The sequence below is a fragment of the Lucilia cuprina genome, chromosome 6 (genome assembly GCF_022045245.1).
Source record: "Lucilia cuprina isolate Lc7/37 chromosome 6, ASM2204524v1, whole genome shotgun sequence".
NCBI lineage: Eukaryota > Metazoa > Arthropoda > Insecta > Diptera > Calliphoridae > Lucilia > Lucilia cuprina.
Genome location: NC_060954.1, coordinates 8,888,187 through 8,903,691, shown reverse-complemented (window position 1 = coordinate 8,903,691; position 15,505 = coordinate 8,888,187). Strand labels below are relative to the sequence as shown.

Genomic DNA, 15,505 nt, shown 5'->3' with positions numbered 1-15,505 from the left:
GACTAGACTATAGACTAGACTATAGACTAGACTATAGACTTCACTATAGACTACACTATAGACTAGACTATAGACTAGACTATAGACTAGACTATAGACTAGACTATAGACTAGACTATAGACTACTAGACTATAGACTAGACTATAGACTAGACTATAGACTAGACTATAGACTAGACTATAGACTAGACTATAGACTAGACTATAGACTAGACTATAGACTAGACTATAGACTAGACTATAGACTAGACTATAGACTAGACTATAGACTAGACTATAGACTAGACTATAGACTAGACTATAGACTAGACTATAGACTAGACTATAGACTAGACTATAGACTAGACTATAGACTAGACTATAGACTAGACTATAGACTAGACTATAGACTAGACTATAGACTAGACTATAGACTAGACTATAGACTAGACTATAGACTAGACTATAGACTAGACTATAGACTAGACTATAGATTAGACTATAGACTAGACTATAGACTAGACTATAGACTAGTCTATAGACTAGACTAGAGACTAGACTATAGACTAGACTATAGACTGGACTATAGACTAGACTATAGACTGGACTATAGACTAGACTATAGACTGGACTATAGACTAGACTATAGACTGGACTATAGAATATAGATTAGACTATAGACCTAGACTATATACTAGACTAGATTACACTATAGACAAGACTATAGACTAACTATAGGTTAGACTATTGACTATAAAATAGATAGACTATAGAATATAGACTAGACTATAGACTAGACTATAGACTAGACTATAGACTAGACTATAGACTAGACTATAGACTAGACTATAGACTAGACTATAGACTAGACTATAGACTAGACTATAGACTAGACTATAGACTAGACTATAGACTAGACTATAGACTAGACTATAGACTAGACTATAGACTAGACTATAGACTAGACTATAGACTAGACTATAGACTAACTATAGACTAGACTATAGACTAGACTATAGACTAGACTATAGACTAGACTATAGACTAGACTATAGACTAGACTATAGACTAGACTATAGACTAGACTATAGACTAGACTATAGACTAGACTATAGACTAGACTATAGACTAGACTATAGACTAGACTATAGACTAGACTATAGACTAGACTATAGACTAGACTATAGACTAGACTATAGACTAGACTATAGACTAGACTATAGACTAGACTATAGACTAGACTATAGACTAGACTATAGACTAGACTATAGACTAGACTATAGATTAGACTATAGACTAGACTATAGACTAGACTATAGACTAGTCTATAGACTAGACTAGAGACTAGACTATAGACTAGACTATAGACTGGACTATAGACTAGACTATAGACTGGACTATAGACTAGACTATAGACTGGACTATAGAATATAGATTAGATATAGACCAAACTATATACTAGACTAGATTATACTATAGACAAGACTATAGAGTAAACTATAGGTTAGACTATTGACTATAAAATAGATAAGACTATAGTGTGGACTATACAGACTAGACTATAGGCTAAACTATAGGCTAGATTACACACTGGACTATTGACTAGGCTATGAACTAGACTATGCTATAGAATAGACTAAACTTTAGACTAGACCAAGCGCATTAATATGTTTTTCTATAGTCTAGACTACCGTCTTGTTTGTATTCTGTACTATAACTATATAGAATGAACAATTGGGTAGTCTGGACTATTGTCTTGTATATAGTCTTGTAACATAGTTTATAAGGTAGACTAAGGGCCCGACCAGCCTATGGATGAGACTTACTTATACTTTTTTCCGAAAATATGGGAATTTGTTAAAAATTTTGTTTTAGAAATTCAAAGTACAAAAAACCCTAAGCCATAACATTTTACCGTAGGCCTTGAATAGTAAAAAACAACAACAAAATATATGAAAAAACACATGTACAATTAATGGGTATTCCCTAGAAAATCTGATGCAAAAAAATGACAGTAGTGCAAAAAAGGAAAGCAGAACAAAAGAAAGATGATAATAATAAAAAAAGTAAATAAAATCAATAGAAATGTCTATGATTTGAAGTGAAGGAAATAAACTAACAAACATTTTAACACATACATATGAACATACATACATACGTATGTAGTTAGATATGTACAATGTAAATATTACATTTTGTATGATAAAGAGGAATATAGGAGAGTAGTTGGAACAAGGTGTCAAGTTTACAGCAACAAACAGAGAAAAAATATGAATATAAACGAAAAAAAATATTATTATTATATTATATGAGTATAATAGTTTTAATTAAAACAATTAAGGGTTAAACGTGAGAAAACTACAAAAATTAATAAAAAAAATATAATGAAAAAAGAGAGCTATTTCATATTTTCACTTAGTTTTATTTTTTGATTTTTTTGTGTACTACATGACCCTCAAATATGAAAAAAAACTTACCCAACACAAGGCTCGTATCACTACTTGTGGTTTCATGGCAAATGAAAGGGGATCAAAGGCGCCACCAGCTTTGCCACCACCATAGGCACCACCAGCATTCATATTTAAGATTTGATTTAACATATCCATGATGATTTTTTTGTTGTTGTGTTTTAAAGGTTAGTTGTTTGGTTTTTTAAAAAACACTTAACTAAAAATATTTCTGTTTTTTTTTATTAATTTTCTAAATTATTGATTTTTAACGTTTATTTTTCCTGTTAACACTAAAAACACAAATTACTTTTAGATAAAATTTAATATGTTTTATAATCAACTTTTTTTGTTTATTTTATTTATAAATATTTTCTAATTTTCTTTTTCTTTTTTTTTATTAAAATTTTAAAATAAATTGCTTAAGTTTCCTTTTTGTTAATAAAAACTAAAATGTCAAATTTTTCTCTATGCTTGAGTTTTGTTTTATTGCAATCCTGTTTTTCATTCGCTCTCACTCTCTCCTCGTCTTTCTAACTGTAATTTGCTTTTACTCTAGCTCTTATGCTTCTTCTTTTTTTATTATATGATTTTTTTCTTTCTTTTTATAGTAAAAATTTTGCTACTTAGGAATGTTTGTTTGTATGTTAATATATGTATGTATATATGTGTGTGTATACTCTAAAGGAAAATGTGTGTGTATAAGTTGTTCTCTCGTTTTTTTTTCTCTATAAATATAAAGGGAGGCGTATACGTATTATTTTATTTATTTCGCATAATACAGTTTTTCTTTTATTTATTTTTTTAATTTAACTTCAATTTTATGTTTATTTAACTATTTTTATTACTTATTTATTTAAATTTATTATTAAATATTTGTTTATTAATATTTCTCTTTATTTTAAATTTTCTTTAAAACGCCTTAACTAAGCGCTCGTCTTATCACAACAAATTTTTAATCGAACTGATTTGTTTTTTGTCCAAAATTTATTAATACTAAAAGGAAAACAGATGTTGTAAGTTAAACAAGAAAAAACAAGCTTTAATGAAAAGCTTTTTCTATAACATAATCGAATATACAACGTATATAATTTAAACTTAGAAAGTTTACTCAAAGCTTAGTGTTGAATATGAATGGTTGAAAAATGTGAAAGTTCTAAAAAATCAACAAAACCATAGACAAGTCTTTAAATCCAACCAGTCTAGTCTATTGTATAGTCTATAGTCTAGTCTATAGTATAGTCTATAGTATAGTCTATAGTCTAGTCTATAGTCCAGTCTATAGTCTAGTCTATAGTCTAGTCTATAGTCTAGTCTATAGTCTAGTCTATAGTCTAGTCAATAGTCTAGTCTATAGTCTAGTCTATAGTCTAGTCTATAGTCTAGTCTATAGTCTAGTCTATAGTCTAGTCTATAGTCTAGTCTATAGTCTAGTCTATAGTCTAGTCTATAGTCTAGTCTATAGTCTAGTCTATAGTCTAGTCTATAGTCTAGTCTATAGTCTAGTCTATAGTCTAGTCTATAGTCTAGTCTATAGTCTAGTCTATAGTCTAGTCTATAGTCTAGTCTATAGTCTAGTCTATAGTCTAGTCTATAGTCTAGTCTATAGTCTAGTCTATAGTCTAGTCTATAGTCTAGTCTATAGTCTAGTCTATAGTCTAGTCTATAGTCTAGTCTATAGTCTAGTCTATAGTCTAGTCTATAGTCTAGTCTATAGTCTAGTCTATAGTCTAGTCTATAGTCTAGTCTATAGTCTAGTCTATAGTCTAGTCTATAGTCTAGTCTATAGTCTAGTCTATAGTCTAGTCTATAGTCTAGTCTATAGTCTAGTCTATAGTCTAGTCTATAGTCTAGTCTATAGTCTAGTCTATAGTCTAGTCTATAGTCTAGTCTATAGTCTAGTCTATAGTCTAGTCTATATAGTCTAGTCTATAGTCTAGTCTATAGTCTAGTCTATAGTCTAGTCTATAGTCTAGTCCTATAGTCTAGTCTATAGTCTAGTCTATAGTCTAGTCTATAGTCTAGTCTATAGTCTAGTCTATAGTCTAGTCTATAGTCTAGTCTATAGTCTAGTCTATAGTCTAGTCTATAGTCTAGTCTATAGTCTAGTCTATAGTCTAGTCTATAGTCTAGTCTATAGTCTAGTCTATAGTCTAGTCTATAGTCTAGTCTATAGTCTAGTCTATAGTCTAGTCTATAGTCTAGTCTATAGTGTAGTCTATAGTGTAGTCTATAGTCTAGTCTATAGTATAGTCTATAGTCTAGTCTATAGTATAGTCTATAGTCTAGTCTATAGTCTAGTCTATAGTATAGTCTATAGTCTAGTCTATAGTCTAGTCTATAGTATAGTCTATAGTCTAGTCTATAGTATAGTCTATAGTGTAGTCTATAGTTTAGTCTATAGTGTATTCTATAATATAGCCTATAATCTAGTCTATAGTCTAGCCGATAGTCTAGTCTATAGTCAATTCTATACAATAGTCTAAAGTCTAGTCTATACTATTGTCTACCCTACAGTCTAATATACAGTCCAGTCTGTAGTCTTATATATAATCCAGACTATAGTCTTTTCTATACTCCGGTTTGTTGCCTCGAGTATAATCTTTAAAAAAAAAAACAAGATTTTTTATGTTAATTTACCGAAATATTCATCTTATTATGAACAACTTAAAAAAAAATATTTTATTTGTTTTTAAATTTAGCTGGACGTTTTTCGACAAAAGCTGCCATACCTTCCCGGATATCTTGCTAAAATTAAAATAAATGTACATAAATAAATTAATCAAATTTAAACCCCAAATAAACTCTAAACTTACCGTTGCAAAAGTAGCATGATGAATTCTTTTTTCAAATTTTAAACCCTCGTGCAAATTAGATTCATAAGCCATATTAATAGCATCCTTACACAACTGTACGGTTAACTGAGAATAACTGGCAATTTTTTCACCCACTTTAATAGCTTCATCCAAAAGTTTATCAGCCGGCACTACCTTACTTACCAGGCCTCGTCTCTCCGCTTCCTCGGCACTTATCATATTACCCGTTAAACACATTTCCATTGCTTTGGATTTGCCGATAACACGTGTCAAACGTTGTGTACCTCCAGCACCGGGTATAGTACCTAAAGCTATTTCCGGTTGGCCAAATTTAGCCTTATGACCCGCATAAATAATGTCACACATCATGGCCAATTCACAACCACCTCCTAAGGCATAACCATTAACAGCAGCTATAAGGGGTTTTTGGCATTTGGCTATACGCGTCCAATCACTGGCACTGACGTTCATGATTAGCTTATCATAAATATTATATTCCATTTCTTTGATATCAGCACCAGCAGCAAAGGCTTTTTCACTGCCGGTAATTATTAAAGTAGCTATGTTCTCATCTTTTTCGTAATTATCCAAAGCGGAGTTCAGTTCACACATTAAACCATTGCACAAAGCATTCAAGGCCTTGGGACGATTCAGTGTTATAAGAGCAACATTTTTCTTTTCGCCCACCAATTGCGTTTTGAGGTAGTGAAGATCGGAGAAGGCTGAGATTTTTCAGAAATATTTGGGAATTATTGAAAATTAAGTTATAATCCAAACTTAAAACAAGATTTTAGATCCTAGACTAGATTATAGAATTATATATAGTCTATTCTAGTTTATGAGTAGACTTAAAAACTTACTGCAATATGATCGGCCAGCAGTTATTCTCGTACCAGTTCTTAAGACCTGTTGAACACAACCGGCAAATATTTTTGAAATTTCAGTCATATTTTACTGTAAAATGCAAAACGGAAACAACTGCAACAAGCATTAGCTATGTTATGAATTAAAAATGGACCAAATAATGTGTGCGATAATTGAAGAAATCTTAAATTGTTTTGGATTATTTTAATGCAAATATTTGTTTTGAAATGAACTTTGTCTTGTCTGAAGTGATCATGTAGAGTAAATAAATTACGATAAGAATTTAACATTAATATTGTAGCCCCTCACAAGATCCCCCTTTTTAATAAATAATCAAAAAAATGTTAATAGTAGGGTTCTATAAATCGACTTTCGAATAATCGAACAATCAACTTTTTGTCGAAAAAAATCAAAAAGTCGAAGTCGACTATTTTGTTCCAAAAAAGTCGATAACTCGACTAACGTCTATGAAAAAAGTCAAAAAGTCGACTTTGTAAATAGAAGTCGAAAAAAGTCGAAAAGTCGGAAAGAGTCAAAAAAAGTCGAAAAGCCAGAAAAAGTCGGAAAGTCGGAAAAAGTCGAAAAAAGTCGAAAAAAGTTGGAAAAAGTCGAATGAAGTCGAAAAAGTCGAAAAAGTCGAAAATAGAAAGAAGTCGAAAAACCCAAAAAATTGCAAAAAATAGAAAAAATATAAATAAATTTTTTTATTTATAATAAATAATAATAATATAATGATAAATGGCAACATTATAAATTTACGCTTCTAACAACTTTATAAATTTTTAACTCTGGTCGGAAAAAGTCGGAAAGTCGAAAAAAGTCAAAAGTCGAAAATAGTCGAAAAGTCGGAAAAAGTCGAAAAGTAGAAAAAAGTCGAAAAGTCGACTATTTATAAAATATTAAAAGTCGAAAAATCGACTTTTAACTAAATGCAAAAAGTCGAAAAGTCGACTTTTCATAAAATGCAAAAAGTCGACTTTTCATAAATGTAAAAAGTCGAAAAGTTGACTTTTCGTTTCAACTATAGAACCCTAGTTAATAGTACATTCTAAATACAACCCTGGTTATTAAGATTTTATATACAAAATGTCGACAGTTCTGTCAAATTAAAAGTTTTTAAATTAAAAACAAAAACTTCAATTGTTTCTCATATTCTTTGAAAAATATCTTTAAATTTTATTCTTATACGTATTTAAAAAAACTGAAAACTTGGTTTTCGCAATAATATTTATAAATGCATTACTGGTAATGGAAAAATAACTAACATTATAAAAATATAGAACTTTTTTAACATTTAATTAAAAAAAAAACAAAACATTTAGTTGTTGTTGAATTTAGCGGGACGCTTTTCAACAAAGGCGGTCATACCTTCCTTGCGGTCACCCTGTAATTATAAAAAAAAACAAGTAAGAAAATGGAAAAGATTAAAATTTAATAACTCAAACTTACAGTAGCAAAAGTAGCATGGAAAGTTCTTCTTTCATATTTCAAACCTTCTTGTAAAGTGGTCTCGTAGGCAGTGTTAACAGCTTCCTTGCACAATTGCACAATCAATTGAGAGTGAGTGCCGATTTTCTCACCCAATTTAACAGCTTCCGAAACCAATTGATCGGCAGCAACAACCTTGCTAACCAAACCCATTTTTTCGGCTTCAGCAGCATTGATCATGTTACCGGTCAAGCACATTTCCATGGCCTTAGATTTGCCTACAACACGGGTCAAACGTTGGGTGCCACCAGCACCGGGAATGGTACCCAAAGCAATTTCAGGTTGACCAAATTTGGCCTTATCACCAGCATAGATGATATCGCACATCATGGCCAATTCACAGCCACCACCCAAGGCATAACCGTTAACGGCAGCAATAATGGGTTTTTGGCATTTGGCAACACGGGTCCAATCGTTCAAGAAATTACCCATAATGCACTTTTCATAAGTGTTGGGTTGCATTTCCTTGATATCAGCACCAGCGGCGAAAGCTTTCTCGCTGCCAGTAATGACAATGGCGGCAACGCTGTCATCCTTTTCGTATTTATCCAAAGTGGTGTTGATTTCGGCAATCAAACCATTGCACAAGGCATTCAAGGCCTTGGGGCGGTTCAAAGTGATGACAGCAACATTTTTCTTTTCACCAGCCAATTCAGTTTTGATGTATTGGAAGTTGTTGGCTAAAATTACAAAAAAATATAAAATATGTTGATTTATCAATTAAAAATCAGTAAAATTTGATTATTTTGTTAACAATTCTTTTTACAAATACAGTTTACCAGCATTTTATAAGAAATTTTATGCCGTTAGACGTTTGTCGTTAGCTGAGCTAATTGTATTCGCGTAAAAATTACTGTAATCTGTCATAATCCTGTGACATTATGAAAAGTGCTGCCAAATTTAAGGATGTTTTGTGTAGAGTGATGCCAAATTGAGTAAAGGAATTTTTCTTTATTTTCCCCTTAAAATTAAGCTTCTTTAATTTATGCAAATTTTTATATATAAAATCTTTTAACAAACAAAAAATACATAAAAAACAATTAAAAACATCGTATCAAATGTTATAAACTAAACATTGTTAATTTTGTTATAGAAAAATTGAATTTTCTTTTAAAATATTGGAAAAACTAAAGTAATTTGCAAGTTTCTTTGTTTAATAATAGATAAAACTAACAATGACAATGCTTTTTTATATTATTACGTAATAATAAACATTAGTATACCGCTTATAAGAGGTATAAAGTCTTCTTAATGATTGAAAATAGAAAAAACAACAACAACATAACAAAGCCGGTCGGGTCTGCTATTATGTCTGCTATCTTTTAATCAATGCAAAAAAACACTCCTTTTAAAATTGCAAGCTTTTTTAATTATTACAATCTTTCACTAGCAGTCTGGGGTACAGATAAAAATTTCCATAAATAGGTAGAATAGAAAACTAAACTAGAACTTACCAGCAGCACAGTAGAAACGTGGAGCCAATTGAGGTTGTTTGGCAGCAGTTTGCAAGACTTGTTGGGCACGTCCAGCAAAGATTTTAGCAATTTGAGCCATATTTCTAGGATGTACTTCTACTATAAATTGAAAGAAATAAACACAAGTTAATTAAAATGTACTGATTACTTAACATAAGAAAAATCTTCTATACAGCAACAACTTTTAATAATAATAAAAAATTTAACACTCACGCCACGAACACTGGAGAAGGAATGTTTTTAGAATAAAAATTTTTGCTAAATAAACTCAAGATAATAGAGTAAATGATCATTAAACTAAATAAAAAGAGAAAATATGCAAAAACAACAATGATAACGATTAAAACACAATGAAAGCGTTACTACAGATGTTAAATGGTCACTAAGGTATACATATATGGGTGTAAATATTTTGTTCAAAAGACATTTAAAGCGTTGTATTATTTAAATTAATATTTTACTCATAAGTACATGCTTTTACATTAGTTTTTCTGCATTTCTCTTATTATAAAAACTCTTCCATTATCTCACAATAATATTTACATTAAATTTTTTTTGCATATTCAGCTGTCCCCCAGCCAACAACAACATCTGAAAAACAAAATTTAATATTAAAAATGCAACCCTGTCACTTTTATAGCTTAATGCTATAAAATTACAACTCTATTATGATTGTCACGTAAAAATGCAACTCTGTTCCTTTTTTCTATTTGAAAACAAAAACAACGCAGCTGCTGGAAAATTTTTCCTTTTTTTTCAAACGGCGTTTTAAAAAAACAGGATTAACACGCGCAAAATACAATAAGATAAGAAATTTACTTAGAACATCAATTTTCATAAAGAATTAAAAGAAAACAGTAAAATAAAGTACATTTGGTAAAGATCTTATGGATTAAACATAAAAATATTATTTAAATATCTAAAAAAACTAAAAGCAAAATGACCACCACAACGTTATCCACATTGGCCACCTTCGATGATCTAAGACGCTGTGTCCATGTTTTAATTGATGGTACAGCAGAAGAAGAATTTCTCAAGATTTTACAGCTACAAGAAAAAATGCAATTGGAATGCATAGCCAGAGCCCAAGAGGCTCAACGCATACAAAAAGAGTTAGATGCTTCTCTACAATCCATGGCAGATTTGGAAACTAAATTGTTTCATGCACGCCGTTTGCTGGAAATGGAAAGTAAGGCACGTAAAGAAGCCGAATATGAACGCGATCAAATGGAAAAGAAAATAGTAGCTGTGGCCGATTTGTTGCAGCATGAAAACAATCTTAAAAATGAGACCAAAGATAAGTTGGCCTTTTTAAATACATTGCCCAGGAAGCGCAAATCATTGAATACACATTTGGAAGAGAAATATGGTAATGATATTAATTCCACGGGCAGTTTTTTGTCAGATTTGTCGATAACCCAATCGGAAGATGATTTCCTAGACATACGTCCAGCCAGAACTCTGCCTAGAAGTAAAAGAAGTCGTTTGAGTAACTCCAAATCTAATGCACAAATGGCCGCACCCTCTGGTCGCAGGCGCTCCTCCAGACGCAGTAATGTGGCATTGCAACAGCATACTATTGATACCGAATTGGGGGCGGAGCGTATATGTGCTACCACCAAGGTGACCATACCACAAGATGGCAATGGAGCCATACGTGCAGAATCAACCATAGAAACTGTACCGGTAATTGTGCATCAAACAGATGAGCCCGAGGAAGAGGAGTGTTTGAGTGGAGGCCCTTGTTCTACACCACGTAAATCACCATTTAAGGAGGCCACCGCACCACCCATGACTCCAGCTAATAATAACATAGATTCTCCTATGAATCACAATTTACGTTCAGCAGGTACTCTTAAACGTTTGCATAATTTTGTTAGTAAAACCTTTATTAGAGCGGAAATGTGTACACAATGTCAGAAGAAGTAAGTATTCAGAAAACTTCTCTATAAAAACAATGTTTAAATGCATGCCTCTGCTCTCTTCTAGAATCCGTTTTGGTTCAGTGGGCTTACGTTGCCGTGATTGTCCTGTACGCTGTCATACAGACTGTCGTCCTTTACTTACCATCATGTGTATGCCCACAGCCGGTACTCCAGTTTTTAAAGGTCTTATGGGTTACATAAGCGATTATGCCCCATCAATGGCGCCTTTAATACCAGCCCTTATTGTCCACTGTGTCAACGAAATCGAATCTAGAGGCCTCAATGAGGTGGGCATTTATCGTGTCTCCGGTTCTGAACGTGAAATTAAGGCTTTAAAAGACCGTTTCTTACGCGGCAAAACACCCCCGCAATTGTCCAATATTGATATCCATGTTCTCTGTGGTTGCATTAAAGATTTCTTGCGTTCTTTGCGTGAACCTTTAATACCCACAAGTCTGTGGAAAGATTTCTGTAATGCCGTCCAAAATCCCTCCGAAAAGGATATACAAAAGGATCTATATAAGGCTGTAGAGGCTATGCCTCAAACAAATCGTGATACTTTAGCTTTCTTGATTTTACATTTTCAACGTATTGCTGAGTGTCGTGATGTTTTAATGCCTTTAGATAATATTGCTCGTGTTTTCGGTCCAACTATAGTGGGTTATTCTTCACCAGATCCCGATCAACATGCCATCTTTACCGAAGTCTATACTCAATATATGGTAATGTTGAATTTATTGAAGATACCCTTTGAATATTGGACACAATTTGTTTCTCTGGGTGAGGCCAAGGAAAATTATCAGAGTGGCTCTACTTTAACACGAACACCAAGTCATAATAAGGATACGGTGTTTTCATTATATGGTGAGTTGATTTTTAGTTAATGATTTTTACTATAAATACTGAAATTTTCTATAATAGAATAGGCTGTAGTCAGAACGATAGAATAGACTTTTCTTTGGATTGTAGAATACTAAAGACTAGACTATAGAATATAGTGTAGATTATAGAATAGACTATAGTGTGGACTATAGCCTAGACTATAATATAGACTTAGAGTGGATTATAGAATAGACCGTAGTCTGCACTATAGAATAGACTGCAGTCTGCACTATGGAATAGACTATAGTCCGGATTATAGAATTGACTATAGTCTGGACTATAGAATATACTATAGTCTGAACTATAGAATATACTATAGTCTGGACTATAGAATAAACTATAGTCTGGTCAATAGAATAAACTATAGTCTGCACTATAGAATAGACTATAGTGTGGACTAAAGAATAGACTAAAGTCTGGACTATAGAATAGACTAAGGTCTGGAATATAGAATAGACTAAAGTCTGGACTATAGAATAGACTAAAGTCTGGACTATAGAATAGACTAAAGTCTGGACTATAGAATAGACTGTAGTCTGGACTATAGAATATACTATAGTCTGGACTATAGAATAGACTATAGTCTGGACTATAGAATAGACTATAGAATTCTGAACTATAGAATAAACTATAGTCTGGACTAGAGAATAGACTATGGTCTGCACTATATAATAGGCTATAGTCTGGTCAATAGAATAGTCTATAGTCTGCACTATAGAATAGACTATAGTGTGGACTATAGAATAGACTAAAGTCTAGACTATAGAATAGACTAAAGTCTAGACTATAGAATAGACTAAAGTCTGGAATATAGAATAGACTAAAGTATAGACTATAGAATAGACTAAAGTCTGGACTATAGAATAGACTGTAGTCTGGATTATAGAATAGACTATAGTCTGGACTATAGAATAGACTATAGTCTGGACTATAGAATAGACTATAGTCTGGACTATAGAATAGACTATAGTCTGGACTATAGAATAGAATATACTATAGTCTGGACTATAGTATATACTATAGTCTGGACTATAAAATAGACTATTGTCTGGACTATAGAATAGACTATAGTCTGGACTATAGAATAGACTATAGTCTGGACTATGGAATAGACTATAGTCTGGACTATAGAATAGACTATAGTCTGGACTATAGAATAGACTATAGACTGGACTATAAAATAGACTATAGACTGGACTATAGAATAGACTATAGACTAGACTATAGACTAGACTATAGATTATAGAATATAGTATAGACTGGATAATAGAATATACTATAGTCTGGACTATAGAATAGACTATAGTCTGGACTATAAAATAGTCTATAGACTGGACTATAAAATATACTATAGACTGGACTATAAAATAGACTCTAGTCTGGACTATAGAATAGACTATAGACTATAGAATAGACTATAGTCTGGACTATAGAATAATCTATAGTCTGGACTATAGAATAATCTATAGCCTGGATTATAGAATAGACTATAGTCTGGACTATAGAATAGACTATAGTCTGGAATATAGAATAAACTATAGTCTCGATTATATATATTGAATAGTCTAGACTAAAGAAGTCTATAGTTTGGACTGTATAATATAACTTTTATAAAATAACCTAAAATTTTAATAAATAATTTCCTTTTCCTTTGTATCTTTTTAGCTACTCCTATGAAATCCACTCTTAAGAAACGTAAATTTTATGATTAATCCTGCCTTTAACAACTGGATCATAGAAAAACATCTCTTTAACATGACTTAAATTTATATCTTAAGGAATTTATAACAGTTTAGTTACAACAATTAACAGAATATAGTATTATATTATTATATATTTGTTTATTAATCGCAACAACTTATTTGTTAAGAATGTATTACACTTATTTTTTTGGCTAATTTTGTTTATTTTTTATACTGAACTAACATTTTTTTTTTTTCAATTTATTATACACACCTTATTCTCATTTATCTATGCCATAGATCCTATGAAAGTTTTGTTGGTCTAAAGGGTTTTGTAAGAAACATTTTTGAAATATTGTTTTAATTTTCTTTTATTGTAAAGGATTTATGCTAAACTTTCTTTAATTATACATTTTTTTATAAAATAAATAACTGAATTTTTGATTTATTTTTTTCTAAATAAAATACAATTAATTCGGGCAATTTATAATTATTAAATAATTTTTTGTCGTTTCTTGTATTTTAAAAGAATTTTGAATTTGTTTTTTATTCTAATTACATTCATTTTCTCTCATATCAAATATAAATTTCGTATTCGTTTTACTGGCCAGTGTTAAAGCTTGCTGCGCATGTGCCTTATATTGTCGGAAAGGTATTAAGTTGTGTTTGGGTGCTATAAACTCTTTACGCATCATTAACTGTATTATATCCTTTAACATATACGACCTTTCCCAAGAATTTTTATTACGTTTAACCCATTCTGTAATCCAAAATCCCTGATAGATATGCTTTTTAAAAATTAAAGGTCCTATAGGCAGTGTAATAGGTTTTCTTGCCATACCACCATAGGTTACCATTATACCTTGATAATCTAAAAGTTTGGCTATATTACTAGCACTTTCACCGCCCACACAATTTAAGGCCAAACGTGGCTTAGGCAAACAATTACTTTTAAAGAGTTGTGTCCTTACTAGCTCCTCCTCGGTGAAAACTTCTGTAGCTCCTAGTCTTAATAAATCTTGTTTTAGTTTTATCAGCTCAGGACGTTCTCTAATCACTCCCACTGATTTTAAACCCCAATGTTTACACAATTGATGAACTGCTTGACCCACCGCACTATTAGCGCCATTTTGTATTACACAATCTCCCGCTTTTAGTTGAATGAAATCTTTCAACATGCGATAAGCTGTACAGGGATTGACTGTTAAGGTGGCTGCTGCCGGTAAGGGCAAATCATAAGGTACAGCATAAATTTGTTCTGCTTTCAATAGTAAATATTCGCTCCAAGTACCCAAACCTGATTCATAAGCTACTACATGTTCTTTTAGGGCAAAATTTTCTACCTTATCGCCCATTTGTACTATTTCACCCACAAATTCATTGCCTGCTGTGGCTGGTAGTTGAGCAGGTTGTAAGGGATATCTACCTATAATAAGCGAAACTTTATTTTATATTTTAACTATATCCTTCCTATAGCATTTCAAACACCTTGTATTATATTAATATCCGAGGGATTTATGGGTGCCATTAATACCCGTATCAAAACTTGGTTATTCTCCGGTTCGGGCAATTCTTCTTCCACCATTTCCAAAACCTGTAATGGCTCACCATTACCGCTAAACTTTAGGGACAAAGTTTTTATAAAACGTTTTGGGAAATTATAAGAACTTGATCGAGATTTCAGTAAATTTTTCAGAAACATTTTGTAGATAAACAAAATTTTTTAATAAATTATTTTTGTTTAAAAATGTCATTCTAGGAAAGACAGGCAACCCTATTCAAAATTAAAACTTTCGAGACAAATTTACTATATAGTTTAGATTAGAGTTTGGATTATTGAATAGATCATATTCTGGACTATAAAATAGACCATAGTTTGGACTATAGCATAGACTACAGTCGGGACTCTAGAATAGAGTATAGTCTGGACTATAGAATAGACTATAA

The 15,505-nt window shown here is 31.6% G+C and overlaps 4 protein-coding genes across 6 annotated transcripts; 1 reads left to right on the top strand and 3 right to left on the bottom strand.

Moving 5' to 3' along the window:
* Window positions 1-5,048: 5,048 nt before the first annotated feature.
* On the bottom strand, window positions 5,049-6,345 carry LOC111680306 (probable enoyl-CoA hydratase, mitochondrial). Its single transcript, XM_023441943.2, has 3 exons — window positions 6,103-6,345; window positions 5,243-5,964; window positions 5,049-5,174 (listed from the first exon to the last, which is right to left on the bottom strand). Exons 1-3 carry the CDS (start codon window positions 6,188-6,190, stop codon window positions 5,109-5,111), a joined length of 876 nt encoding a protein of 291 aa, XP_023297711.2. The 5' UTR covers window positions 6,191-6,345; the 3' UTR covers window positions 5,049-5,108.
* A 913-nt stretch (window positions 6,346-7,258) lies between these two features.
* On the bottom strand, window positions 7,259-9,313 carry LOC111680300 (enoyl-CoA hydratase, mitochondrial-like). Its single transcript, XM_023441938.2, has 4 exons — window positions 9,283-9,313; window positions 9,049-9,168; window positions 7,556-8,274; window positions 7,259-7,490 (listed from the first exon to the last, which is right to left on the bottom strand). Exons 2-4 carry the CDS (start codon window positions 9,146-9,148, stop codon window positions 7,425-7,427), a joined length of 885 nt encoding a protein of 294 aa, XP_023297706.1. The 5' UTR covers window positions 9,149-9,168; window positions 9,283-9,313; the 3' UTR covers window positions 7,259-7,424.
* Window positions 7,372-14,014, top strand: LOC111680299 (rac GTPase-activating protein 1). Of its 3 annotated transcripts, none has more exons than XM_046955439.1 (4): window positions 7,372-7,512; window positions 9,637-10,994; window positions 11,059-11,858; window positions 13,542-14,014. In XM_046955439.1, the coding sequence occupies exons 2-4, from the start codon at window positions 10,009-10,011 to the stop codon at window positions 13,586-13,588; spliced, it is 1,833 nt and encodes a 610-aa protein (XP_046811395.1). In that variant the 5' UTR covers window positions 7,372-7,512; window positions 9,637-10,008; the 3' UTR covers window positions 13,589-14,014. The 3 variants fall into 3 exon arrangements, with proteins under 3 accessions (XP_046811395.1, XP_046811396.1, XP_023297705.2); XM_046955440.1 differs by lacking the exon at window positions 7,372-7,512 and adding an exon at window positions 9,310-9,456; XM_023441937.2 differs by lacking the exon at window positions 7,372-7,512 and having other exon boundaries at window positions 9,624-10,994.
* Window positions 13,999-15,299, bottom strand: LOC111680313 (enoyl-[acyl-carrier-protein] reductase, mitochondrial-like). The gene is made up of 2 exons (XM_023441950.2): window positions 15,047-15,299; window positions 13,999-14,984 (listed from the first exon to the last, which is right to left on the bottom strand). Exons 1-2 carry the CDS (start codon window positions 15,258-15,260, stop codon window positions 14,110-14,112), a joined length of 1,089 nt encoding a protein of 362 aa, XP_023297718.2. The 5' UTR covers window positions 15,261-15,299; the 3' UTR covers window positions 13,999-14,109.
* Window positions 15,300-15,505: the final 206 nt, after the last annotated feature.

Bases quoted from the DNA above. Each gene is read 5' to 3' on its own strand.
- LOC111680306 (XM_023441943.2), bottom strand. From the start codon at position 6,190: ATGACTGAAATTTCAAAAATATTTGCCGGTTGTGTTCAACAGGTCTTA. The intron at 5,965-6,102 runs GTAAGTTTTTAA...GAAAAATCTCAG, and splicing joins TGCTGGCCGATCATATTGCA to CCTTCTCCGATCTTCACTAC. The intron at 5,175-5,242 runs GTAAGTTTAGAG...TTTTAATTTTAG, and splicing joins ATCATGCTACTTTTGCAACG to CAAGATATCCGGGAAGGTAT.
- LOC111680300 (XM_023441938.2), bottom strand. From the start codon at position 9,148: ATGGCTCAAATTGCTAAAATCTTTGCTGGACGTGCCCAACAAGTCTTG. The intron at 8,275-9,048 runs GTAAGTTCTAGT...TTGTAATTTTAG, and splicing joins ACGTTTCTACTGTGCTGCTG to CCAACAACTTCCAATACATC. The intron at 7,491-7,555 runs GTAAGTTTGAGT...TTATAATTACAG, and splicing joins TCCATGCTACTTTTGCTACT to GGTGACCGCAAGGAAGGTAT.
- LOC111680299 (XM_046955439.1), top strand. From the start codon at position 10,009: ATGACCACCACAACGTTATCCACATTGGCCACCTTCGATGATCTAAGA. The intron at 10,995-11,058 runs GTAAGTATTCAG...GCTCTCTTCTAG, and splicing joins TGTACACAATGTCAGAAGAA to AATCCGTTTTGGTTCAGTGG. The intron at 11,859-13,541 runs GTGAGTTGATTT...GTATCTTTTTAG, and splicing joins TACGGTGTTTTCATTATATG to CTACTCCTATGAAATCCACT.
- LOC111680313 (XM_023441950.2), bottom strand. From the start codon at position 15,260: ATGTTTCTGAAAAATTTACTGAAATCTCGATCAAGTTCTTATAATTTC. The intron at 14,985-15,046 runs GTGTTTGAAATG...CGCTTATTATAG, and splicing joins GGATATTAATATAATACAAG to GTAGATATCCCTTACAACCT.